The sequence below is a fragment of the Anopheles bellator genome, chromosome 1 (assembly GCF_943735745.2).
Source record: "Anopheles bellator chromosome 1, idAnoBellAS_SP24_06.2, whole genome shotgun sequence".
NCBI classification, from domain to species: domain Eukaryota; kingdom Metazoa; phylum Arthropoda; class Insecta; order Diptera; family Culicidae; genus Anopheles; species Anopheles bellator.
This window is the reverse complement of record NC_071285.1, coordinates 60,288,873-60,315,261: the sequence shown is the minus strand read 5'-3', so window position 1 is coordinate 60,315,261 and position 26,389 is coordinate 60,288,873. Positions and strand designations below refer to the sequence as shown.

General features: G+C 40.6%; 1 protein-coding gene across 1 annotated transcript in view; it reads left to right on the top strand.

Moving 5' to 3' along the window:
- LOC131216040 (uncharacterized) overlaps positions 1-22,836 on the top strand; it is a 108,466-nt gene extending 85,630 nt beyond the window's left edge. The window contains exon 4 of the mRNA XM_058210438.1: positions 22,750-22,836. Within this exon, the coding sequence (XP_058066421.1) occupies positions 22,750-22,836 (87 nt within the window). The remainder of the gene's footprint in view (positions 1-22,749) is intronic.
- Positions 22,837-26,389: the final 3,553 nt, after the last annotated feature.

Here is a 26,389-nt window from a genome sequence, read left to right as displayed (position 1 = left end):
TCTAAGAACAAGCCAGGAATAAAACTAATGTTAAACCGTTGAACACTCAGCAAATGTAAGACCGAAGGCAGGCTAGCAACGCACCAATCTATCATCATGAAATTACCCCTTGGATTAGGGTGCATGTTTTAAGGGCATGAAACGATTTTTTGATTAGTTCCACTGCCGCAGAACTCACAGACGCACAGACCGCCGTCATAAACCTTGCAGTATATTTTGACAGTTCCCGATCGGTGATGTTCACAGTTTTAGCGGCAGTAACATGATGATCGTGTGACTCAAACTGACCCTTAGTAAGTTTAGCTAACAAAAATCATTAAATTTTAATTAGGGAAAATCAGTGAGACGGAAAGTAAGGGTGAATAAAGCGTTAGTAGCCCCTTTTGGTATAGAGTTAACGGAACAGCTAAAAATCAAGCTTTCGTTCGATAGTGTGATTTGCATTTGCGTTTACTAGGCTGCGAAGTTAGAAGTGTTCAAGCATAAACAATTACAGTGCACAGCGGGAGAAAATGGTAGCGCAGTCTGTGATCTTTCAGCCAGGCAGGCACCGAGCATCCAGGTGCAAATTTCATATCACACACATATAGCCCAACGCTTTCCCGCGGCATATTAGGTATACGAACACCGTCAACTTTCGATTGAGGGAAGGTTGTGGCCACCACCTGATGATGGCGGACTGGTCCGTCGTGAACATGTTATTTATTTACACTGTAATTTAATTCAATCCAAAAGTCACAACGCCAGCACTAAGCCGAGCGTAAAGAAACTCAGGAGAGTAGGTTTTCCTTCATAACAACACTCAAGTGTTAAAGGACCAGAATGTAATAATTCACTCAGCGTGTGTACGCGTAATCAAGTTGAACATACTACTCGTATCTGGTCATGGCACATCAACGCGCTTTCAAATCGAGTACCATTTAGGATTGCGGAATTAGATGTGCATTACGTGTACTAAGTTTAGCTATTTTACTAAAGTATTTCTTATTAATCGTTGATATTTGTTATATGATTTATTTTTGACTACGGCCCGAGATATTTTTTGTGGTTCTATGCTCACGTCCTGCATCAAAATTTTCTAAACATAAAATATTGTATCTAGTGCGAAAATGTTTATGATGCAAGACAGTGACAAATCTAGAATAAAAAACTTTGATAGCGGATGCAACGCACCATGCATCGTAATCCACGAACCGCAAAAAGAAATCTTAGATACAATAGCTTTATATACGGGGTTATTTGCGAGGTATGTAGCATGGTTCGAAGTGGTTGCTGTTCAATCCCGACAGCTACAAGTGTAAAACTGCATGTCAACTATTAAAAACGGTGCATATTAAATAACCTATGCTAATGATCGTTAGCAAGCTGAGCTGAAGCTGAGCTGTAGCGCGTACGAGGCAGCCGGAACAACCGCGATTTAAATTAAACCACGTAACCGATTCCAATTTAACTTCCCAAAGTGTAATTGCGCAAAACATAAAATTTCTTGCCCCGTTGTCTCTCAGGTTTGGTTTGTGATGTACAGCATAGAGCTGAGTTTGGTGCTTCGAAGGTGTCGACAAACGGTAAATCTAAATGATTATGCTTCCTGTCCCACTTCTTGGTGTAAAGCATATAGCATAGCACGACCAGGTGTTAAAGCCACTATACGTTGATGCTGTAACATGCGTGACGGTTTGCAATGTTAAACTACAGTTGTATCGTGTTTTTTTTTCTTGATTTGGTTAAATGTTACGTAAATGAATGAATTTCATAGAAATATACGTATAATTCAAATGTGAAGGAACCATTTTCGACTAATGCTGTTCGCATTAAAACATTGCCCTCATTTCATTTCTACTACATTTCCCACCCATCTTGAGCGACTTTTCGATTGATTGATCCATGTATTGGATCCTTTTGTATTGATCCATGTCAGATGGTGTGGTAGTTGATCCAAATCGTAGAGCTGGGAAAGGGTAGCAGTTTTTTTCCCTTTTTTATTGTTGCGTAAGTTCTGCCAAACCAACAGCAGACCATTCACATCATCTACTGAGTGACCTATATTCTCAACAAATTCGTCGATATCCGAAGGTTTGATTCGGACTCTTCTGGTTACTTTACATAGAAAGGAACAGTTCGGTTATTAGGGCACTATCGATGTGACAGGAGTAAAAACAGATTGAGTAACGATAAGAAAAAAAAAAAAACATTATTTTTACAGCCCCAAAATGTTGTTCAATGTAGAGCGCCACTAGATTGGTAAGATCATGAGACTCTGGCGCAGTGTCTCAACCAAGAGCTGGGTTACTGTGCTTCCAAATAACCACCAACGAACCAGTTCATTAGTTTTGTTAGCAAATCAATCATGGTAACATTATATGAAAAAATAAATTGTTGGTACCAAAAAAATAATATCGCTGCAAATGCAATGGACAAAGCACAACGAGCCCAAATGGAACGGGGTCAGTTTCGTAGGGATGCCGAAAAATTATTTTGCGGCTCGAGCAAACTTACAACGGCCTAACATACCCTAAAACCATTGAAATCCTTGCCCACAAATTTACGCAAAGCAAAACTGCAAGGCAAAAATTCGGAACAGAGTTTGAATGTAGCAATTCATGAGGCCTGAGTTCGACGTCATTAACACACTCACATAGACAGGGAGGCTGGTTGGCAGTAACCCTGCGGCAGTAACAAGTTTTAGGTAATGGTAATCGATCTGTAATTTATGTTCACCTCGCAATAGTTATGTGTTTTTTGGTGTATTTAATTTTTTTCCTCAAACTCAACTCAACTAATTCCTCAAACAATTACGGGCATTCTGATGTTCAAGGGTCGAGACGACGTAGGCGAAAGCGCATGTGTGACAATATTGGCTTTTATTATTTATCATTTTTTGTTGTTATTAGAGCGATAAACAATTTCTACATGCACGTGAAATTCAAATTATATTTTGTTTAATAATCAATAGTACATGATCGCAGAAGGAGGAACATCTTTGATGGAACGTATAAGGAGGCGCTCTCAGTGTAACCTCGGCATCTTCTCTTCCATATCAACATACACAAATGTACCACGATGATCAACACGCACTAATGAACTACTAACGCTTCAGCAGAAACTGTTCAGGATTGTGACAGATGCATCTTTTAGCGTGTGTAGTGACTTATTTGGAAACATGCTCAGCCATTGCTCTGGTATGCATTGCACTTTTTTATTTGAAGGGCACATTGAAACAGTCACGTGTTTCAAGGCGTTCATAATGCGTGTGAACATCGATTAACATAACTTAATTAAAACGCCACCGCTCGGTACGCATCAGGTGAGAAAGTGTTACAGATGGACTGGATTGCATATGCTGTTTTTTTTGGTTTCGTCAGTAAATTTGTGATTTCCGTACAAGGAAACAGTGAAAGTGAAAGTGAATGCTACAATTCAATCAAAATTGAGCGTATGCGTTGATGAAGTGTTGATAGAAATTAAAAATCAACAACCAATTCGGTTACAGTGCAAACTGAAGGGAATAGAAACTGTAAATTTAATAATTGCATTAACTGCATAAAGATATATGTTTTTAATTGGAACTTTATTAGACCCAAATGCTTGATTACATAAGAGTACTGAGATATTCCACATTGAGATTGCAGCGATTTAATAAGTCTACGGTATCAAATGATTGAAATGAAAATGTTTCGATTTAATCGATTTAAATTATATGTTATGCCACCTGACATTGAGAATGCATAAACATATCCACTATAAATTTGATTAAAAATCATGGTGCTAAGTTTATCATATAGCATCACACAAAGAATATTTTTGGGGACACTCTAAACATCGGTTCTATTACTTTTTTTTTTGGCTAGTTATACAAAGGAATTTTTGTTAATTTTACAACAGTACACAAGCTATGAAGTAAAATTGAAGTAAAAGCTCTACATATGCGATGATTCACAGTTATATGATTATCGTTAACGATGGTCGTTGTTTCGACGATTCATCAAACTGGCCATAATCAATTAGCAAGAGCTGAAATTTCATTTATCCAATGATCCTTTAAGGGCCAATTAAACTAAGTTCACATCAATCCACAAGTGTGAATTGATTAGTCGCTCACAGCACTAGCGAAAACTTTCGTTTGTCTACACGATACTTGAAGCAACGATTCCCGCCTCCTCGGTGGCCATTTAGTTTGCAAACCGACGAAATCAGCCTTGGTGTCCGATTTGCAGTTTTTTTAAACTTAGAGGAACGGACTTGGCCGTATTTATGAATTGCTGTTTACGTATGATCTTTCAGAGTCAGTTCCAACCAAACCGGGCTCGAGAAGGGTGATATTTTTATTAATTTGTTGGTATTGAACCTATTTTTGGCCCACTTGCAGTAAAACTGACAGCCGTATTTGTTGTCGTACATGCACCCATCTTGAACATCGCACCGAAAGCCATTGATGATTAGTGCTTCACTATCTGTCGTATTAGATGAATATTTTTCGTATTTGGAATTCGAGAGCGATTGATTATGGTTGATCTTGCTAGTATGAATATCATGAATATGCACCACCCCAGCATTTTCGGTGATCACGTTTCGATCGAACGTAGCTAAACAATAAAATCGTTACATTGACGTTGACCATCATGATATCATGATAGACTGAACTCATCGGATGAGTTATTGTTTTCATTGACAATGAATGACATAGAAAATTAATGGAATCTATTGATAGAGGAAGTCAGGCTTTGACATCAATAGTGTGAAACAAGGATTTTGCCTGAGAAAAATTATACACTCTTCACGCCTATGCATCCTTATGTTCTAGCAATTTACGTTTATTAAAGAAAAGTATTCAAACCTTTCTGCGGATGTTATTACTAAAGTATATGACAAATGCCAAAACTTTTTGTTAATTTTGTATTAAACGGATGTGTGTCAGATGATTATGCCTAAAGGAACCCTGTCCACAATTGAACTTACATTTCATTATAATGTATTCTGCAGTTCGAGATAAAGCGGCAAGAAACGTGAAAAAACGATACGACCACTGTGACAGCTGTGGTGCTGTGGGTCTCAGCATAAGACCTCGGTGACGAGCGCTATACGCAACACGCACACACGACACTAGCACAGCGTCATCGAACACGGCATGAGATCTGTTGTAGATTAAGCAATTATCTGCTCTTTGAACGCAGTGTCGCGAGTCTAGTGCACTGCTCTCCCTTTCGTGGCGGCGTCCGATGGATGGTCTACGAATCCAGGCCGATCGATATCGCCAAATGGCTGGTGATGTTCCGCATACTCCGGAGCTGCGGAATGGTGCACATTGAACTCGCTTGTGTCGTGGTCGCGATACTCCTGACAAGATATGATTGAATTGGTCCGTTTCACTACATTCGCACGTTACACCAAAACAGATTAGAAGAGCACTGGCGCAACGAATGTCACGATCGTGTCGCTGCTTTGGCCAAACCTAATCTTGCTAACTACCTGAGGGTAGCTCTCCTTCACATTGTTCTGGTCAACTGAAAAAGAAAGCGCCACCTCACCAGGTCTTGTGGGGTTTCTTCATACAGAGCGTTTAAAAGTGAATCAAAATTTCACGCCGCTCGCGTCAGAGACCTAGACGCCATCAAACTTTTATTCGCGCGAGAGATGCGAACCACTTCAAACGGTTTTCTCTACATCATCAACAGACACGATCAGAGGGAGAAAAAACCCAACGCATGCAAGATATCAAATTTACTGAACCATACGACGGCGAGGTATTACATAGTAGTATGAGGACTAGAGCGGAAAGGATTACGAACCAACCAAACAAGGCATGTGCTGACATTCTTAGGCTTTATGAAAAAATTAATGATAATAAGTAAGAACAATCTGATCGCATCAATATGGGAAATTATGTAGCTTCTAGAGAGATTTTCCCGTCTTGTGCTTGATACTAATGCACTGGACTTTGAAAACGTCAGCACACAAGGGAGCAATTAGTTCGGTAATTGAATTTAGCGAGTGAATTCAATTGATTTACGAGATAATGTTGCCCTCTGTGGCCAAACTAACGGAAATACCCTTGGGTCGCTGTAGGATCTACTGTATCCCATTCAATTGTAGAAAAAGGCGAACTTGAAAATGAATTAACAGAATTTTTTGTGAGATGTAACAAATAAGAAAACAAATTCTAAGAGCACTTCACGTTGTTCTACCACATTGAAAGAGGAAGTTCTGCCCGTATGCCCCTTATGGACTCCGAAACTACTGGACCTATTGCCTCGAAATTTGGTATACATGGATTTTAGGGGCTTGGGAGTGCGGTAGTCATGGTTCCCCATGGTTATAGCCCTTATTCCCCTCTTTCTTTCCTCTCCGTACCAACTAACTGTTTAAAACATAAATTACTCCACACGTTATGAATCGAATTTCATCAAAACTTGCACAATAGTTGATGGTCACCTAAGGATACATGTAATGAAATTTGGTCCTTGTCGGACGAGGGGAAGGCGTGGTCCACATACAACCCCCCAATCCTTAAAATACGTTCTAGGGAAATATGAGTAGTTGGCTCCGTAGTAATCATGCTACGAAACATAAACCATTCTCATTCTGAAGATCCCGATGATCGCAATCGATATGCCGTTTAAGTTTCAAAGATTTCAATTTCCGATTCGTCTTTTCTTCTCGGTCCCGGGATTCGAACCCAGGCCAGCGACGAGCGTTACCGATTGCTCTATCACCGGGGGCCCATTGCCTCTGGGGCGGAACTAAGTTGGGCGGGTCTGCTAGTATAAGTTTTGCGTGAGACATCTTTCTCTCGCAAACAATTGCTCTAATAGATAAGAGGCGAATTTTTACCTTGTCGAAGCTGTGGGTCACGAAAGGTAGCTTTCGAAAGTATAATTCAAGATCACGGCTGGTTAAGTTACTTATCTGAGTGCAGTGGTAACTTGTTGTAAGATATTGTGAGTTGTTTCGCTTTTGTTCGGAAAAATATGTCCGTTTATGGACGGTTGTTTATTCACTTGCTAAATATATTTCCTATTTAGCACACTTCTACTTGTGACCGATCGACAAAGATATCTAGGTCTAGACTCTAGAGCTATGTTTTGATTCGGTATAAATTTTCAATATAAAGGTTTCAATTTACAATCATGTATCGATTTAATCAATTTCTATTATTCTCGTGCTTAACGTTGGATTATTTTTCTACAACTTGCTACCGGATTTACTACTGGACGAGCCACATGGAACTAACTAAATGCTGCACTGTTTGTGTATGCCCACTGAGTGTTCATTGCGCATTTGCCAGACACATAACATTCCATTCGAACGTATGCTCCAGCCTCGCAGAGATCGGCAGATCAGACAAACATGAGACACATGAACAGAACATGAGCACGAAGTTGAAATACCGCTTCGTCCACACGTGCGGCACAGTTAAATGATTTTCTGTTGTTGACCAGCAGCCGCGATGGCATGATGGTCAATTAAGCGAGAAGCAAGGGAGAAAAATATATACACATGTAATTAAGTAAATAAGCCACACATGGTACAGTCGCTGTGCATGCATCGGAAGCGACGATTTCGGAAAAAGTAAGACTTCAGACGGATCTTTGGATCTCTAAAACCTACGCTACAGAGCTAGCTAGGTCGTCTCTCTGCCAATCATTTGATCATCTAGATGTTATCAAATCAAAAGATCAAAAAAGATGTTAGTGAATTTTGAAAATCTTTCTAATAGCTGAAGAGGCCAGAGGGTGTGGATAGTTACCATCTTCGGGTTCATCAGATCCACTAAACACTGTCTGGTCAAGCAGGATTTTAGCAATAATTTCGCATTCCGTGTAGACCGGTTCGTGATGATTACTGTTACCACCATACCTACGCACGCCGGCTTCCTAACACCTAAGAAACTAGCCAAAGATGTGCGATCAATCTATAGTCTGCGATAGCAAGTAATCGATTAAGGCATAGCCAGGACTACAACTTCGTTGACTTCATGTGCTCAGAATGGTTCACGTGGTTGTGGAAGGTTATCGTTTTCTTTTCGACTATCGCCGTTTTTAAGATAGATCGATTGATTCGCGACACAGATATGATAAAACGGAATCGACTCATTTTTGCTACGAAGATTGTAATTGGTGAGCAACATGAAACCTGAAGAATGACATAATTTTTTTCAACTATGAAACCTGAATGCAAGCATTGGCAAAATGTGTATCAAAGTGTGCAAACATTAATGAATAATATGAGGTGTTAATGGAAAAAATCTGATAGCCCGGTCATTGATTAATTTGGTTAACAATAATTCTTTTCTATGGTGTTCATTTTCCGCATTACAATCAAAATTTGCTGCTCCATTGATCAGCAAGCTAGTTTTATTTTAGTTTAGAATATTAGTTTTATATTAGGTTCTTTTCGATTAATTTAGCAGACGTGGCGAACTTTGTTTCCCGATTCCCGATACCGGCGTGACAAGGGGTTGGCGCGGGGACTAAATCTCGCCTGTAAAACACATTGTTACAGTTACAGAAATTAAGCAACAGGCATTAACATATTGTGTTCAGGTGCAAATTTAGGCAAAATTTGGATTTATTTCATTAAGAAAGAGAGAGTTTCGCTTTTTTTGGACGAAAAATGAAGATATCTCTTTCGAACGTTCCAATTACGTCTCTCTCGATTTCGGTTAAATGGTGTCGTTGGGTTCAAACGTCAGTCTAAATCAAGATAAAAGTGACCCATTTATTTCGGCAAAAGTTCGTTTAGTAGATGTCTCCATTAGGTACGGAAATAACTAAAAGGAATCATCCTTAGATTGTCAACCTCTACCGGACTCGGAATTAATCAATCGAACATATCAAGCTAATCTTAAATATGAACCCACAATTTGGCTCGTAAACTTTCACAATCAACTAGCCACCATCGACCGTGAACTCTCTGCTATTACCTGAATCAAATGTTGAGGTCTCAGGTTTTTTTTAACAAAAAAGAAACAGTAAACACATTGTTCTTTAAACCTTCTTCATGGAATATGTTTTGAAGAAGCAGATATGCTCCGAGATTTTCATAGCGTTTACTTGACCTATATTTACCATTCCTGTTGCAAAAACTGATCACATGTTTATACGAAAGCTCCGTCCTTCCATTTATTTGAGCCATCTTCCGTTAATTAATTAATTGGACCTGATAAAAGTTAAGCTTAATTAGTTTCTGTCCGATCTTCTTAACTCACTCATGTTATTGGCATCATTAAGTTAAATTTACAGTTCATGCCGACTTGCAGATGCTGTGCTGTAGAAGCAAAGAAAAAAAAGTTCAACCACTCAAAAATTTCAAAATTTCAACCATCTCGTCGTAGTACCTTCTCTCAAGGTGTGCAAAGGTAGTGTATTCATAGATTGCAGTGTAGACTTCCAATTTGCAGGTCACTAACATCCAAGTGAAGCAATCGAATCTGATTCATGTATTCATTTGAAGTGATTTCATTCTAAGCGAATGACAAAGGATGTACATGGATCCCTAAAGAAAATCTAATAACTGATTGTTCTATGCGTTGATGTTGGGCCAAATTACACGTTACTTTTGGCAATGCCATCTAAAAATGCAATGCTCCTTGAAACTATGCTTCGCGCAAATAACACAGCACGTAATAGTCCTCCTTTTTCATATCTCCTCTCCATGTTTAATTCGTAACAACCGTTGCAGCCGCATGGAAATTCAGAAGTTCAAACGAAATGAAAATTTATGAGAGTCGTGAAAGTAACCGGCTTGTGGATTGCACTGATGAGGATCGGGAGCTCAGCGACGTAGATTCCCTCTAGGGCTTCGGCGTCGGCGTACCATCTTAGCACCAGAAATGGTCCTCAGTATGCGAAGGAGATGGTAGTAAACTTTCACTAAACGCTATCTTGTTAGACGGCATCAGAAGGCTGAATGGACCCTCAGGGAAGAGCCCACATCCCGTAGATGGTGTTGAGCAAAGCGGTAGACGCGCTAGCATCTCAACAGAAGCGCAATCGAAGAAATAGTCGAGTCCCGGCGGCCTTTTTTCTGTTATTGTTTTTTTGTAGAAAAAGTGCCAGCTCATTTGGTCAGCCTAAATTTTTACTAAATTTAAATTAAAAATTTTTTAAAATTTTTTTAGTCGCCGCCTGTATTAACCAGCATTCATGTTGTCGCACATCTTGATTCACTTTCGGCTATTTTTAATTATACCACCGATGCTGACGATTGGTGTTGTTAGCTTAGACGGGAGCACGAGCACGTTATATTTTATTGTGATCGCATTACGCAGCACTTGCGTTTAAATATAGGGCGAAAAATCCTTTATGGTTAATGAATTATCATCATGTATTGATAATCATGCCGCGCAGATGGAGCATTACCCCTCGCTGATAGAGCAGTCGGTAACGCTCGTCAATGTCACGTAGCTGGCCTGAGTTCGAATCCCGGGACCGGTTGTCAACACAGTCGGCCACGGTTTCGATTCCCGATAGCGGCACGACGACCACCAACCCCGCTCGTAAAAACGAACCATTACAGAGAGCATCAGAGACCATACCATTGCCATTGTCTCTGGTGCAGGATGAGCTCAACGGTTGCTCCTGAAGAAGAAGAAGAATTGATAATCATGCGCCAGTAATAATGGCAGATAAGCTTCTGTCGTCATTTTTCTCACTACGATACTACTCCACACTACACTGTATAAAACACTCAGTAGTTATTTATCTTCGAAGGACGGACTGATCCGTATTGTTATATACAACTCAGTTTGTTGAGTTGAAAATACAGATAAACATAAAAGGTTTTCCTTATTCAAATAATAATGATCATATTAACAATGCACATTCATTAGGTGATTCTGTCGTTACGTACAACACAAAAGCTTAACTCTTTTTGCAGGTACTTAAATCATAATCATCGTCGGATAATCAATAATCTATCATTTTGCATTGATAGAAAACCGTTTATGTGTCAATAGAAAGATGGTTTGTTAAGATTTTGGGAAGAATAATAAAATAAGATTTAAATTCGCTTATGATGAAAGTGTGAACATTTCTTCGAATACCTCCCTCCGAATCGAATACCTACCTAGTGCTTTGACCTTTCTTTGTTACTTGTCGATTCTTTAGAAACTACTGAACTAATTTGCTTTTTATTTTAGGTTGATCGAAGTTGGGACATTTTTGTAAATTAGTGTCTTTTTCAATTAAATCGACCGCGTTGCAACGGTACCACAGTTGTAGTGACATCTGTCAAAATTTGACCAAAAATAACAGGATTTATGTGTGCTCTTTAGCACGGAAGCAAGAGTTTTCCAAGCATTCTTCATATGAAACAACTATTTATAAAACACATATCATCTAACGCAACATAAAATCTTTGTGTAATTTCGCCAATCGAACATTTCAATAGATCATACACGCTCTTCGTTTTATGGAAACTTTGGAGCCATTAACAATACGGTGGCACCCGATGCCGTTGATGCTGTACAGCGGCTTTTTCATTTCTTCTTCTACCTAGTACATAAAAAATTTGCAACAATGCTAATAGCAAGATTTGGCAGAGGGAAGCACGTCTCCTTGTATTAACATATAAGGCCACATACGCTACCAAGCCATTCTAAGCGGGCGAAGAAAAAAGTAGAGGTTTTTTTATGTATGGCATGTAATTTCTCGCTTGGATCAGCGATGAATAGCAACAGCAACCCTGCACACCATCTGACATATTTTGGTCTTAATGAAGTTGTGTGTATGCTCGTTTTTACATAGCTTTAAAACTCTCGATCGACTGTATTATTCGTGTTTATGAAGCTCTTGATCTGGCTCTCATCGCTATCATCGAGACGAATGATCGCGGTGACCGCATAGAGTGGCGTTTGTTTATGCTTCTAGTCGTTCATGTGTTTAGCATCGTCGCAGCAAGCAGACCTTAAGAGAAGGTTTATCGTAAATTTTATGGGGAATAAGCACACACCTCGCAGTAACCTAGCAAAGACCCCTTTAGGTAAAAATACTGCATTGAGGACCACTCTTCTCGTCTAGCTTTGCTGAGGAAGAGGAAAATGAAAGAACAGCTACCTGGCATGCGTATCGCTAGGCACTAGGACATTAAAGAAACCGACCAGTAAACGAACGATCATACTGATCGCAGTCGATGGTACGGCCCCCATTGTAACGAAAGTATTTAGAAACGATCACGGAAAGTGTGCCTATGACCCGCGGGCTCTTCGGTAATGATAATCTGTTCTCGTCCTGACTTCGTGTCTGAAGCTACTTTGGTTTTTCTTTATTATAATCTTCGGAAAGCTTTTGGATCACTCGCTGGACGGGTGTTGCTTGGTTAGTGACCTTAGCAAATCTCACAAAAAATAAATCTAGCGGATCTTATTAGTGTGATCTCTAGACAAAATTGCAAGAGTTGCATGAAACATTTGCGACTGATTCGAAGCTTTAGACTTCACAAGCGTTTCGAATGTTGTTATGAATGTTTGTGCTATGAATGAATGAAGCTAAACCCAGCCACCAATGAAAGGGAAATTTGCCAATTGGACCAAAGCTCCAGGGTTCCTTTTTAAAGGTCGAAACGTGAGACGTATTAATAAGCGAGTTGTAGCAACTTGTGATCAGAATCGCGTAATGGTAACATTAACCTAGAAAAAAACGCCCACACTGTCCGGGACTGATTGGCGTTCGACATCATCACAGGCTCATCAGCCTACACGCGGTCGTTGCCACAGACTATTTGTATGCTACAAAAGAGCAAGCGAGCGAGCGAGTCAAGACTCGATTACTGAACCATTTAATTTATATCCACTAAAGAGTCGCAAGCTAGACATCAAATCAAACACATCAAACACCAGTACGACGGAGATAATTGGTTCATGTGCAGAAACACGTGTTCCAAGTACGGTAACGATGACAACTTCGGCATCTTGTTACGAAATTCCGGCCGAATGATCGGCCTCCTGACATCCTCCTTATATATTTTTCGCAGATCATATGACTTCATTCGCATGAAAAATCAATCGATCAAATCAAACAAAAATCGTTTTCATGTTTACCCTTTGTTGGGTCTATAATTGGATATGAGATACTTCCTTAGTTAAACAACATTTTGAAAGATCAAGAGAAGATCAAGAAGTAAGTCCCTCAAAACAACACTAATTTGCAGTCATTGTTAACATAACATTTCGCATTTCTAAAACTAAATCAAGTAAATCGTCAATTTTTATATAAAACATCAAAATTATAGAAAACCAAGAACTTCAACGTGCGTTCCGCGCTAAGGTCATTCTAAACCAATAAGCATGCTAGCCTAATGTCAATTGATCTTAAAACCACCAATACTTACTGTTACTGAACAACGTAACGAGCATACGAAAGTGAAATTGGGGATGCTTAACTGAGGTATCATGCGACCTTCTCTGAGCAACCGGTTTCAAGAGGGAAGTCTCCATACCCGTAATTCGAACGGGACTCTGCATCACTTGGGAGCTGCCAACATTCCGAAGTTGAAACTGAAAACAAGGGATTCATTTCTTCAAAGTTAAGCTGCTGTGGCTATCTCTCGTCGATCCCCTCGCATTACAGTCGTAGGGCAAGACTCCAGACTCCAACAGTCGGTGTCATCGTGTTGGCTCGCAGGATTCGCCAGACCGGAGTTTCAAGAGTGTTGGCGCGTGGCAAACAACCTCGCACGTAAAAACACAACGTTACAGTAAGCAACGGAGGTTAACATTAACTTTGCTTCAAGCCAATTCCGCTTGGCGGTTGTATTGGCCGGATAAAAAAGATGAATCACTTATCACGGCAGAGGGCCATAGAAGAAGAAGAAGAAGAATACAAAATTTTATATAAAAGTCATTGATGTAATTGAAAATTACTTTTCATAGCAATGATGATATAACAAGTATAATATATGTTATGAAATGATTTATCCCAGTCATATTTGCAGATCGGATCACGTTAAACGCAATGCAATGCAACTTCAGTTGAGTTTTTTTTATTGACTACTGGCATTACGTAAACGGCGATCTTGGTCAAAACAACATAAATTTTAATTAAAATCAATAAACTAAACACTGGCCTTTCGGGAATTTGTTAGAAAACAGGTTTCAGGTAAACATAGTAGTGACGATGTATAATCGTATTATTGTACAAGCGACTAATGATTTCGGCAACTTCAAAAACTCAATTCTGCGACTTTCTCATGAACGCCTCTTCCAAATGTCTTCTTTAGCGTTGCCAATATGCAAATGTCAAAAGTCGTTGTTCTGTAATGCTCTCAAGGGCTTCCGCACAGTTTTCCTTTGAATCATTTGTGCATAAACTTACAAAGCATCATTTTCACCATGAAAACGCCCCAGCTGATAGAGTAGACGGTAACGTTTGTCGATGTCACGCTGCTGGCTCGCAGGGTTCGCAAGACCAGAGTTTCAAGGGGGTTGGAGCGTGGCCAATAACCTCGCACGTAAAACACCTCCCTCAAAAACAGTCTTACTTGCAATTAACAATCACGCGTCATACGAAGGTATCGGCACGATTCAATCTATAGTTCGAGTTTTTGAAACTGAATTAGTTTGCTGCCGAAACGAGACTACCGTACGCTGATCATGGTGAAAGTTGGTGTAGTCCGGAATTAGGGGTCATGTGGAGAGGCAGGCCGCGCAGCTACTGCCAATTTTCCAGTAGTAGACCACAATGGCCACAATGTAAAACCGAACATCAATGTTATCCAAACAATTCTCACAGTTCTGATATTAGGTGTAAATTAATCATCCTTCAAACCACCAAACCGCGCCACCCACTAAAGAGCGCCATTGACCGTACAAGTTTTTTTTCACTGCGAAGTGCTGACTATAAGGGCTCCGTTCATACGCTGCGCAAGACATCTATTTCTGCACCGTTCGACCCATTTACCTACCTGATGGCAGAATAGGACATGCATACCGTGTTTCACAACCTATGTCGCCCCTTTCCGTTAAAAAGGTACTTTTAATAATTATTTATTGACAATTTCCCTTCGGGCTTATTAAAAACTAAAAAAGAAAGCAACCGATTCTGTTGCCGCGATGAAAGAGCGGATCATGCTTTGGTCAACTCGAGTACGAGTGACCCAGGAATCGGGCGCACTAACGACCAACAACGCTCAGGCCGCCGATTCACGCTAGCTTTTGGCGAATGGTCACGTTTTTGCCACTGCAAGCCTCAAAGATCCTACCATCGTTGCTCTTCTAGGACCGCCGGAGTTGACAGCTTCTCATAATAGGTTCGTTTAAGGGGCAATGAGTAAATGTTGCGCCATCCCCATGTTGGTGCGTGATGATGCGGATCAAAACATCCAACGGATCGGAAGGCAAAAAACGGGGTTTTCCAGACCATCTCAAATTACTCCTCAATCGCGTCCAACTGATTGGCAGAAAATACTGATATGGCACCGGATACTAAAATTGGTACAGACACCTTGACAGTAAATGTTATGTTTTTTCGCTCTTTAAAATCTTTTTGTATAGCTCAACATAAATTGGATGTAACAGACCCTCGGCAACCGAAACCGAAAGTCTATTGCCCTAATTCTATCATTTTTTTCAAACGAGTCGAAAAGAAATTTATTTCATAAGCTTCTTTCAAAAGTCTACTTCATATAGTAAATTATTTTATCTCTATATTTAAAAGAAAGTCGGCCATATTGTTCTTCCAATCGCTTATAAGATACTGATTTAAATGTTCGCTCAGCGGTTGTTCCATAAGAAGAAGCTGATTTGTATCGAGCAGCGTTTCGATACGATTGCATCGCTAACAGCGTTAACGTTAATAGCATAACAGCGTTCGCGTTGGAAGTTCTCATTCCGAGGATCCCGATGAGTTTAAAAAACTTCAATTTCCGATTTGTCTTGCATTCACTATGGCCATTAACAAACCACAAGGCCAATCCTTGAAAGTTTGTGTATGAATTTGGAAAACCAATGTTTTTCCCATGGTCAATTATATGGTGGATGTTCACGGGTCGGAAGACCATCTGCGTTGTTTGTTCTTGCGCCTGATAATGTAAAATGTCATCACAAGGCGCTTAACTGAAGAAAAAAGAAATCCTATAAAAGCATGTTATTGTTAATAAATGTTAATCTTTGATGCTCTCTGTAACAATTTGTTTTACGGGCGGGGTTGTTGGTGCCGCGCCAACCCCCTGTCACGTCGGTATCGGGAATCGAAACCATGGCCGGGACACAATCAGACGAATGCGAGTGTTTAATGTTCTTTTCGTTTCCTTGGCTCGGTTCGGATTTTCTTTCGGTTCGTTAGCTCTCCACTGACCTAATTTACATTATTTCAGAGTGTAGTTCACATAGGAGCACCCGGTTAGCCTTTTAGCCGGTTAGCCACCCGAGAGGCTCTTTTGTATTTGACATCAACCGGTTGTAAATAATGATATACACAGTCGCCCATCGATTGTTATCAAAATTGAGTCTTTTTGCCGAAAAAATATGGTTGTCATAAATAGTTTATCGTCCATGGATTCGCATAGCACGATAAGACGGCCGCTTTCCTGTGCTGCCGGGTGGCCTTATAGCAACATACCACGAAGCATTTTAAATAGCCATGCCCGTAACGACAAGAACTTGATTGACTACCGTCAAATTGACAGCAATTATGCCCCTGCCATCGCTGGTTCTCATGCAGGACTTCTTTCCTTATCGCTCAGGGCTACTCAATCAGCACATGGAATCATCAAAATGAGGTTTAAAATGAAAGTTCGTGCGACAAAGAGGGTGCGTGGTTTATAAGCAGAAAATATTTTAACCAAATACCATGTTTTGCGTGTAGCCCAATGAAAATTGAAGCATCTGTGAAAGCGTATTTTGCAGCACTTTGAGATTATCACTTCAGGAATGAAATTCATAAATTGGAATCTATTTGAAACAACTGCATTGATGTCTACACTGCTACTACTATTTTTATCGAATCGGAAGCAATAAGAAATGATAAAAAGATGCATTTTCATTTGGCTTTGAGATAATTTGTGGTCGGTATTATTTAACAAAATCCGACAACCTTTAACTTTTGCACTTTTGCCACTTTTGCATGCCTCGTCGGAACGCCTGTGCCATAAACGCGTAGGATTGGTACATGTGAATCCCCTTATAAAGATCCGCCTTAAAGTCTATAGGCTATCTGTGAAAACAATTTATAGAGGCGTTCATTATATGTTCTTTTTCCGTCCCTACTGGAAATACATCGAATCGGAACAGATGTGATCTTCTCAACCATAATGTGCGCGGTTGATTCGTGTTAATGGCTGACTTTTGGTGAGATTTTTTTTGGCAAGCATTAAAAGGTAGTCGAATCGAGAAAAGCAGAGCGCAAGTTAACAAGTAGAGAAATAGCACTTTTACCAGTGCTTTGGTCGTGAAACTCGGTGTTGCTCGATTACATAAAATATACAACCCATAATAATAGTCAAATCACTAACCCGAGCCTTTTTCTCACTTGTGAAAAGTGGCAATTCGAGACGTTACGTTTGGTTTATTTCATGTCTTCTTCTCTGTAGAGCGTGATCGTATTTTCATAAAAGAATTCTCTGTCTGTCTCTGTCTCTATCATAAAAAAATGTGTATCTTTATAGGATAACAGAGAACAAACAATTTTCAAAAACTTGAGAAAATGTGTAGATTTGTTTATTGCTTCTTTCGTAGAGAACTGTTTGTAATATTCTGTTCTCTGTTTTTGATCCGCTGCAGAGCATCATACAAAATCCCGTAAATTTCAGGTGTACGCAAATTTTTCGAACTGCACCCGACACCTTAAATAACCTAGCCGGCAGTGGATAGTTCATGATCTGCTCGATGGCTTAGTATAAACCCATGGTAGGAGCGCTTGTAAGCCTTAATTTTAAACAATAAATCATTAAAATTGATGATTTTAATTATGATTATTAATTGAATTATTAACCTTTTCTCGTGGCCCACCGTACTGAGCCTGAAGTGCGATGCAGTGCGTCATTTGATACGATCGCAAAGAGCATGTCCGATGCTAAACTGGTACTATTTTCTTGCCTTCACCATAAACGTCAGTTGCGAACAGCCATCCATGTGCATCCAGCGGTCTTCGTTTCCAGTTTTCGTCAGTACGCAAGTCGTAGACTAATGAAAAGTTTTGATAAGCTATAAACCAAAAAGTATACGGTGAAAGATGTCCGCTAAATATGCCGACGGTCTATGTTGTGACTACTATTAGAAGCAGTCGTCAGGCGGTTTTTTTTGACAAATTAATGGTATTTAATTGCATGTAATGTATTTAATTGCATTGAATCAACAGAAAATATTTCGTGATTAAAATGACGTTGACAGCATCAAGGATATTTTTGCCGCAATTTTACGACGACCATGTTTTTCAATACATGTTTTAACACATGTAGTAACATGTTTCTGGGACGGTTTATTTTAAATAAAGAGAAATAAGTTCCTTATTTGTTCACATCAAGTTTACAGGAGTTTATATATTTGTCATTCGTAAAAATAGTTTATGAAGCATATTTAATTAATAATATATTAGCTGAAAAAGCGAACTGGCCGGGGGTTTGAATCCCGGGACCGGTTGTTACGCAACAGTGGGTTAGCGCGAGGCCAATACCGCCACCCGTAATAACACAATGTTACAGTAGGCAACAGAGATTTACATTGTATCTGTTGTCAATAACTTTGCTATAGCTTTAACTTCGAGAAGATGGTCACACCCTGTTTCACTTGTATTTTATACAATACTAATTTATAAAAAAATATATTAATTATTTCAGCTTCAATAAATTGTTTGTCTCACATTAATGAATAAAATTGCATTGCAAACGGATGTATGAATCCTATACGTGAATGTCTTCCGTACATCCATCAAACCACCCGGGACTTCAACCAATAATCCTTCGTTTTGGCGCTTTCCCATCGGATCCTACGAAGGACGCTTATTTCGATGTTTCTCCTGTTATCTCCCACTAAAAAGCTCATTCTAAGTTATTCCTGCGTTGATCTATCAGTTTTTTCATTCATACCCATTCCAAGAAACCGTGAAGATACAAATCAGAGCTCTCAAACTCGCAGAGCATTCAGAAGAACAAAAATGCACACCCCTCGGTTGCACATTGAAGTAGGCATGAAAACCAACACACCATTTCTTTCGACCTCCAGTGTCGATTTTGTTTGTGTCGTATCCTTCACGAGCTACTGAGCCACCATTGGCAAAGGGAGACAGATTGTTTTTTTTCTTCTTATATTTATTTTTTTTCTTATATTTATTTCTAAGATTAATATGCGACGGGGGCAACCGTTGATGTCAAATGCGTCGCGGTTGACTGGAGTGTGTGCTATAAATAATCATATGGAAGAAGACATAGTGAGATGGGGTAATAGTTATCGAAAGTCAAGGACAACGGGATAGTAGGACAGCGAGGAAGGAACTACAACTCCAATAAACCAGCGAGAGAGAGAACGAAACACAATTGCCAATGAAGGAAAAAGGATGCAAGCGTTAATGTTACAATCGTTGAAGGGTGCAAGGCGCCTCTTGCAGACTCACGATGCGTTTTAATTGTGCCGACAACCTTTCGACATGTGTGTGCATGGCCGCATGAAATATACGGGTATAGCAACCAAAATAAATAAAAGTCTACGATCGGTTCCGCTCATACTTCAGGCAACTCCGGTGTGCTTCTGTTTCATTCACTTAGAACCACAATAGGCGAAACATCTGCGTGAATTCTAGCGAGAAGTAAAAATGAGAAAAACTGTTTACTGAGGCCTGAGAACGGTTTCGGAGAAGTACTTTCAATATGAATTCGAAGCTAAGCCAGCTGCGTGATAGTGACGAGTGTTAAGTCCTGGCCATAATTGAAGTTAGTTGGTAAAAAATAAATTTAACCTCATACAATTGAGTTTCATTGTGTCCGAAAGTCTTGAATGTGTCATTGAACTATACACATCATGAGAAAAACGCTCCCTCCTATTTATCTTCTGTTTTCTTTGTATTTAATTATAAATTGCTTGTCAAGAACATTTATATTTTTGCACGTCATGCTCTGTGCAATCTTTTCGAAACGCATACATGAATACAAATCAATTTAAACAACGAAGAAAAAGAAAAATACAAGCGTAACATTTCGACGGCGCCATTGTCAGAATTGACTTGTTGACGCAGTCTATCATTAATGCACGTAGCAAGATCGTCCACTTTATAAGCATAGTGGCCTTACAGAAATTATTCTGACAGGAAAACCATAAGGCTTTGTTGGCTACCGATTTCCGTTCATCGACGAATCGTGCCTGGCAAACATTAATCCGGCTGGGCAACGAATTCACACGTTTCCTGAGTTATGTACTTTGGCAGAGCGATATGTAATGAAAGGCGAGCAGTACCAGGCGAGTACGTATCCGGTTCGGACCCCGAAGATGCACCGACATTTGCTGCGACGGCACGTGTTTTAGCATTTGTATCGTTCCTGTTCGCATTCGAAGAGGATGCACTCCGCAACTTTGGCTACGGGTTTGATTGCAACGTATTCTAGACCATGCGATTCAATTATATGTTTTCATTTAGCCGTTGAACATGAGTGTTTCGTCTTCTTGGCGTTCTGTTGGTCAAAGACAACTTTGTTGTAATTTTGTTCAGAACGTCGATTGAGAAATGATTATAATCGTGAAAAGTCTATTGTGAGACTAAAAACTATTGATCAAAGAAAAAAAACGAATGCAAGGAGACAACTTTTCCATGAGTGGTATGGTATGGTGCAATGGTGCAAATGGTTTGCTAATTGACAAGAATGACAAAGGCTTGAGTCCTCCATCGATGTTAAGATAATTTGTCATTATTACGCTGCACTTTGACATTGGTCTATAATTTTTTTTTAACAAATCTACAAACTAATATGGTACAAAACGAGAGTAAAGAGTGATAGCAACACACGTCACAATCACGTGTCGCCGATAAATAGACAGGAAACTTAGGTTTTATTAGCTCTACGAATTCTACGAGGGGCGCAGTGTTTCGTTCGTTTCAAGTTCGTTTCGACAGATTGCCTCTCTTGCATGCCAAAAACGCGGATGAATGGAAACCTTTACGAAAGGTACACGTATAATCTGATAGCGGAGCTAATTTCAACCTTATGTCGTTTATCTTTGTTTCCTGTTTCCTGCTTGGCCATGTGCAAAGCGTGTGTTTGCCAAATATTCTGTTATTCTTCAACGAAGACCTTCCCTGCATCACCTCATTTCCGGCACGCCGTGGAAATTAAGTTTCCGGGTTACATGGATGATGCTACGTTAAGGGTATATTGAAGAGAATTTACATCCCAAATACAATCTATTAATGACGGAGTCCCCTGCGTGTTGTTATATTGATTCTAATATTGATATACTAGCTTTTCTCACGCGTGTCGCTACGCCTCATTTCATCCTTATTTCTCGAATCGGGGAGTTTCAGAGTACTTCTTGATGACGTATCCGATCAGCTTTCGTTCTCATTTCCCGTCACTCCTTCTTTTCAGACGATTGAGCTTCCCAGTGACGTATTCGTTCAGTTTCTCTTCCCGTCTTCCGTTACTACTCCGTTTCCCGGTGACATATCTGATCGGCTTCCCTGCCCGATTTCCATTACTTCTCCGTTTCAGACGATCGGGCTTCCTGGTGACGTACACGATCGGCTTCCCGTTGCTTCTCCGTTCCAAACGATCGTGGTTTCCCGTGTGGGAGGGTCAAACATTCCTATTCTAAATCCGCTGTCACAAAACTACGCTGTGCAAAATTGGGTGCAAATCACGCAGATTGGTAACTCTATTTCTATTCTTCGCAGAAGAAGATAATTTTCTGTATTAATTAGTTGATATTGTTATTATCTTATGAGTGATTTTTAATGTGAAGCTGTTCTTTATTTGTATAAAATAACTTTATCTATGACAGCTGATCCTTTTATATTTGTAGAATGTGATTTGCTGCCTAAAACCGATACACATGCATCTTGGACATGTTATGTTAGCGGTATAATCAGTTACTCATCACAAATTAATTTTTATCTTCATCTTACATAACATACAATTGTTGTTACCGCCCATCGCCCACATTAAAGGATAATTGGTTTTAGAGCAGTTCCTCTATAGTCCGGCTTTTAAGCTCCAATAACTATGCTGAGCCGCTGTCGGGTGCTCTTGATTATCGCCTCTTCTATTAAGTAGAACATAGCTTTAAAAAGACAGGGATATTCGATATGGTTTCCTTCAAATTTTCAAGGATCAATATGAATGCGATTTAATCAAATGTATCGATTGACGCTGATGATGATGTGATGAGCAAGCCCCTCTGCTCAGGTCATAGAACGCCTCTAGGTCGCATTCCTTCGGATAAATCTGTTCCGGGAGCCAAACAGCTGTATTTTATTGGCTAAGATAATTATGCGAACGTCAGGAAAGAGCTGCCAATCATTTGTCCGTTTAACATTTTATTCCCTTTGCACATTGATGAAGAATTGGAATGAAGTCATGTAATGGCACAGAGTAAACAAGAAAGGTGCAGATCAACGAAATTAACTTATCTTGCCATCGGGGTTTAGTTTCGTGGCGGCTTCAATCATCGCTACTCTCCACAGGCAACAAAGTAGAGCACTAGGGAGTGTCAGTCGGCGACCCATAGGCCCGTAACGTGGCCCCGTTTTTAACACAAGGCGGCTACGCTAGTGGTTGTTATTGTTCACCATGGCTTGAGCTTTAAACATATTTGCGCATTCGCCCGTGATCCAGATGTTGCACAATGGTGGAACGTCTGGAGTCGGCGAGGGCGTTATACAATGTCAGTCGGATGATCTTGGCAACATCTCGCCGCAGTAGTTGAAAGGAAAAGTTCCGACTTCGAGTCAGATGCACGACGACAACGCCATTTCTGCTCACCAAGCTGCAGAGGTAGAATGTCGTTTCGCGCTGACCCCGACCAACAGCCTTAATATTGTAACGATGGGTGCCCTTCGCTTTGCAGAGGTCACACGATAATCAGAGAGGTACTACCGTTACTGTACGTTGTTTTCGAATGGCCCAGCGCATGCTATATGTATATGTACTTATTGTAGTTACCCTAAAAAAGGTGTTGATTCCGTTCGATATCGCTCGTTTAAACATAGTATTCTTAAGATGTATTTCTCGATCTTGTTCGCTCTTTTTATTTTGACTTATGTTTTTTATTAGTATTCTTATTCGTTGCACTTAACATCTACGACACGTCTCGGTGAGACATCTCGGTTCTGTGTACGGTTGTGAACAGTCAGCCGCGTCTGTGCGCGTATATGCGTCTTGCGCAACCATGGAAGCCGCTCGTTATGAAATTTGCCGATTCAGGCGAAACTGGGCTGGGCTATAGCTGATAATCCCAATGAAAGGCCCAAAGGCGCAGCTCCATTCCAGTGCGCTATGGGTCGCGGACTAAACGTATCCCGTTATTAAATGACGCACTAATCGCAGGTCTCGTGACGTCTCCATTTAACTCTTTCAACGCAACAACTGGAACCTATTGCTTATCGCGCCTTTTAAAATGGTACAACATGTTCGTAGTCTTCTCAACTGCACATGATCGCGCCAATTGCACCTCGCTCAGCGATAGCAAATTTTGTCCACGCGAAATTTTCCCGTACGGGTCTTCCTTCTTCCGCATGTTATTTTATACTTTATCGTCATTTGGCACGCCCCCCGAGGTTCACCTCTCACAGAGAAACGGCTCTCCTTGGGTCCAACAAAGCCTCTTGTATAGGTTCTCCAAATCACAAAGTACAGAGCATGTTGTGCGGTGCGGCCAAAGTGGCTCAACGATGACTTGCCGATCTAGGGCCGGTTTGCGAAAATGAAACGTACCCTGCCGCCAGAAACACTTGAACATAATCGCACTCTGGACCGATGCTCCGGGAAACTGATTAGTAGTTGGCGTGTCGGCTTCAGCAGCAACACGAGCACGCCGCACACGTCGTGCCACGACAGGAATAGGGAAAATTGAAATTAGTAATTATGATAATTGCCGAGGATCATAAATTAAACGAAACTAAATTGGCTTGCCATTTCGAGTACGAATGCTGACCAGATGACAGGAAACGTGAGTTTTCTGACTGCCTGCACGGTTTTGTGCGGCGAATTTGAATGGATGCAGAGTTGACGAATCAAAGGGAAAAAATTATTGAAAAATTCATCGTGGATGCCAACAATGAATTGATTGATCCAACATTATCGGCTAAACGTGTTTGTCAAAAGGTTATTTTTATTTTCAACTAATTCATAGTTTATTTCAAATTGTTACTTGAAAACACTCAAGTTTTATCGGAGACTGTTTTCACTATTGGAAATGCCAATTTGTTCACAACTTTGTCTACTTTTCTTTCTTTTCACGTACTCATTCATCGACTACAAACCTTGTAATATACGTGCGCATCACGCTTGTGAAACATAACCTCAGTTAGTACTTTGGATCGATGTTCCGAGCGTCCAATATTAATGGACTCTCACTTTCAGCGTAAGCGAGAAAATCGGTTCAGTGTTTGATTAATGAGCGGCTAAGATGGGTCCACGCTCCAGCGTGGCAAAAGAAGCACTTTCCTCGCATCCGAACAATTTCCGTTCAAGCGGCACTGTCCCTATCTTTACCAGCGTAACAAGAACGTCCAAACGCTTAAACATGGGACTGATTAATTGAATTCATTTTGTAATCTTATCGCTCCGTGCGATCAGGCTTTCCGGGGCGTCGGGGCCACAAGTCAGTCAAAGCCGGCTAGTCAGACAGTCCGTCAGTTTCGTCTGTCGTCGTGTGGTTGATTAATTGGAGCTGATCTATTCGAGCGCCTCATAGCGCCGTCCGTGACTCGGGCCGTGTTCCCAGCATGACGTCCTTCGTCACCAAGATCCCGATCTTCAGAAGGATATCGCAATCCCGTGCGCTAACCGTTATTACCTGTGCCATTTTTCAAACCTCGTGTAGTATACGGTTCAAAGGAGCAGGTCCATGGATTCGTCTTGATGTGTGCGATGAAATGTGCGGTGACTGTATCGTGGAGGAATCTGGAATTGATCACCGTTCGGTGCATCACGGATCGCAGGCTGCGGCTGCTGCAGTTCTCATGCAACCCCTGAATTGCTTCAGTCATCGAGTCGTGGGCCGTGTTTCTCGACATCGGCAGAGTCCGATGTCCATTCTTCTTCTGCAACCGACATAAACCTGATTCAAAGGCAGCGACACTCTCGGCATACTCTTTGCCTTTGCCTTTTGTTTTCCCTTTCACACTCGTCGGCGAGTTGTTGACGTTGAAACTTAATTGAGCAATTACAATCAATAAATCACACCCGTATCCATAATTAATGGAGATCGAATCCAAACCTCTGAGGAGGTTTCTCCGAAAACCGATCCCAAGCCCACCGATTGTAGTTCGATGGTGAAGCTATTATGGTTGATTTTAAGTGTAGAATAACTCCAAATTATTTCAAATCTGCTTTTCAGGGTGGCGGTTTCGAGACCGTAAAAGTTCGCGCAGCTCCCGCGTGCCTTTTAGCCGGCGCTCTGTCTTTTCTTGTGGCAAAGGAAGGCACAAGACGATCAATATATATTTACATCGAATCTACATCTTAATTTTATCGATAAACATTACTGTCAAAAATTCCTTTACAGCACAAATTATTTCTTATATACTTCGCTCAAACTATTGAGAGGATATAGAGAAAGACAGAGATAAAGGAAGAGAAATTCATAAGTTCTATGTCACGACTTGGGACCCAAACGTTATGCTCCGGACACGCTTTTCAATCGGCGGGGAGTAACATTCTCAAAGGAAGTTTAAACGGAACTTCGGGTAAGTGCCAGTGGCCAGTTCCTGGAACACGTTTGAAATTCCATTTCTCTCTCACTCTTTAGAGTGCCGCGGTTGCATTGCGCGTTGCATTTATCGTATTTCTGGCTTGTGTTTTTGGTCCTCTTGAAATTTCATTAAAAGAGCCGATGCTCTTTTCGGGTTAAAATTTCTTCAGCTGCCGCCGTTTGGATACAAACCCATTTATATTTTCCCTCTTTCTGTTTTTATGTGCGCCTCTGTTTTCGTTGGCAGTGGAAATGAATCAGGTTAATAATGCTGTGAGAGCATTGGCTTGAAATGCAGTGACTGCACACGCGGGACCGATGCAATTCGATGCCACCAATTTTCGTTGGCCGCGCGCGTTACATGGTTCGGTTTAATAATTTATCAAAGACGGGCACTGGCCGGCAAGTAAAACGATTTGCTCGCTACAACACTGCCCTCCATGGGCTTTCTGCGAAGCCTTGTGTCTCGGTGTGTTTACTGGAAGCATTGACAGTGAAATGGTAGCCGTGTACTCCGAAGACCACCGACGGTGTACTTTGAAATCGAGTGGGTTTCTCTCG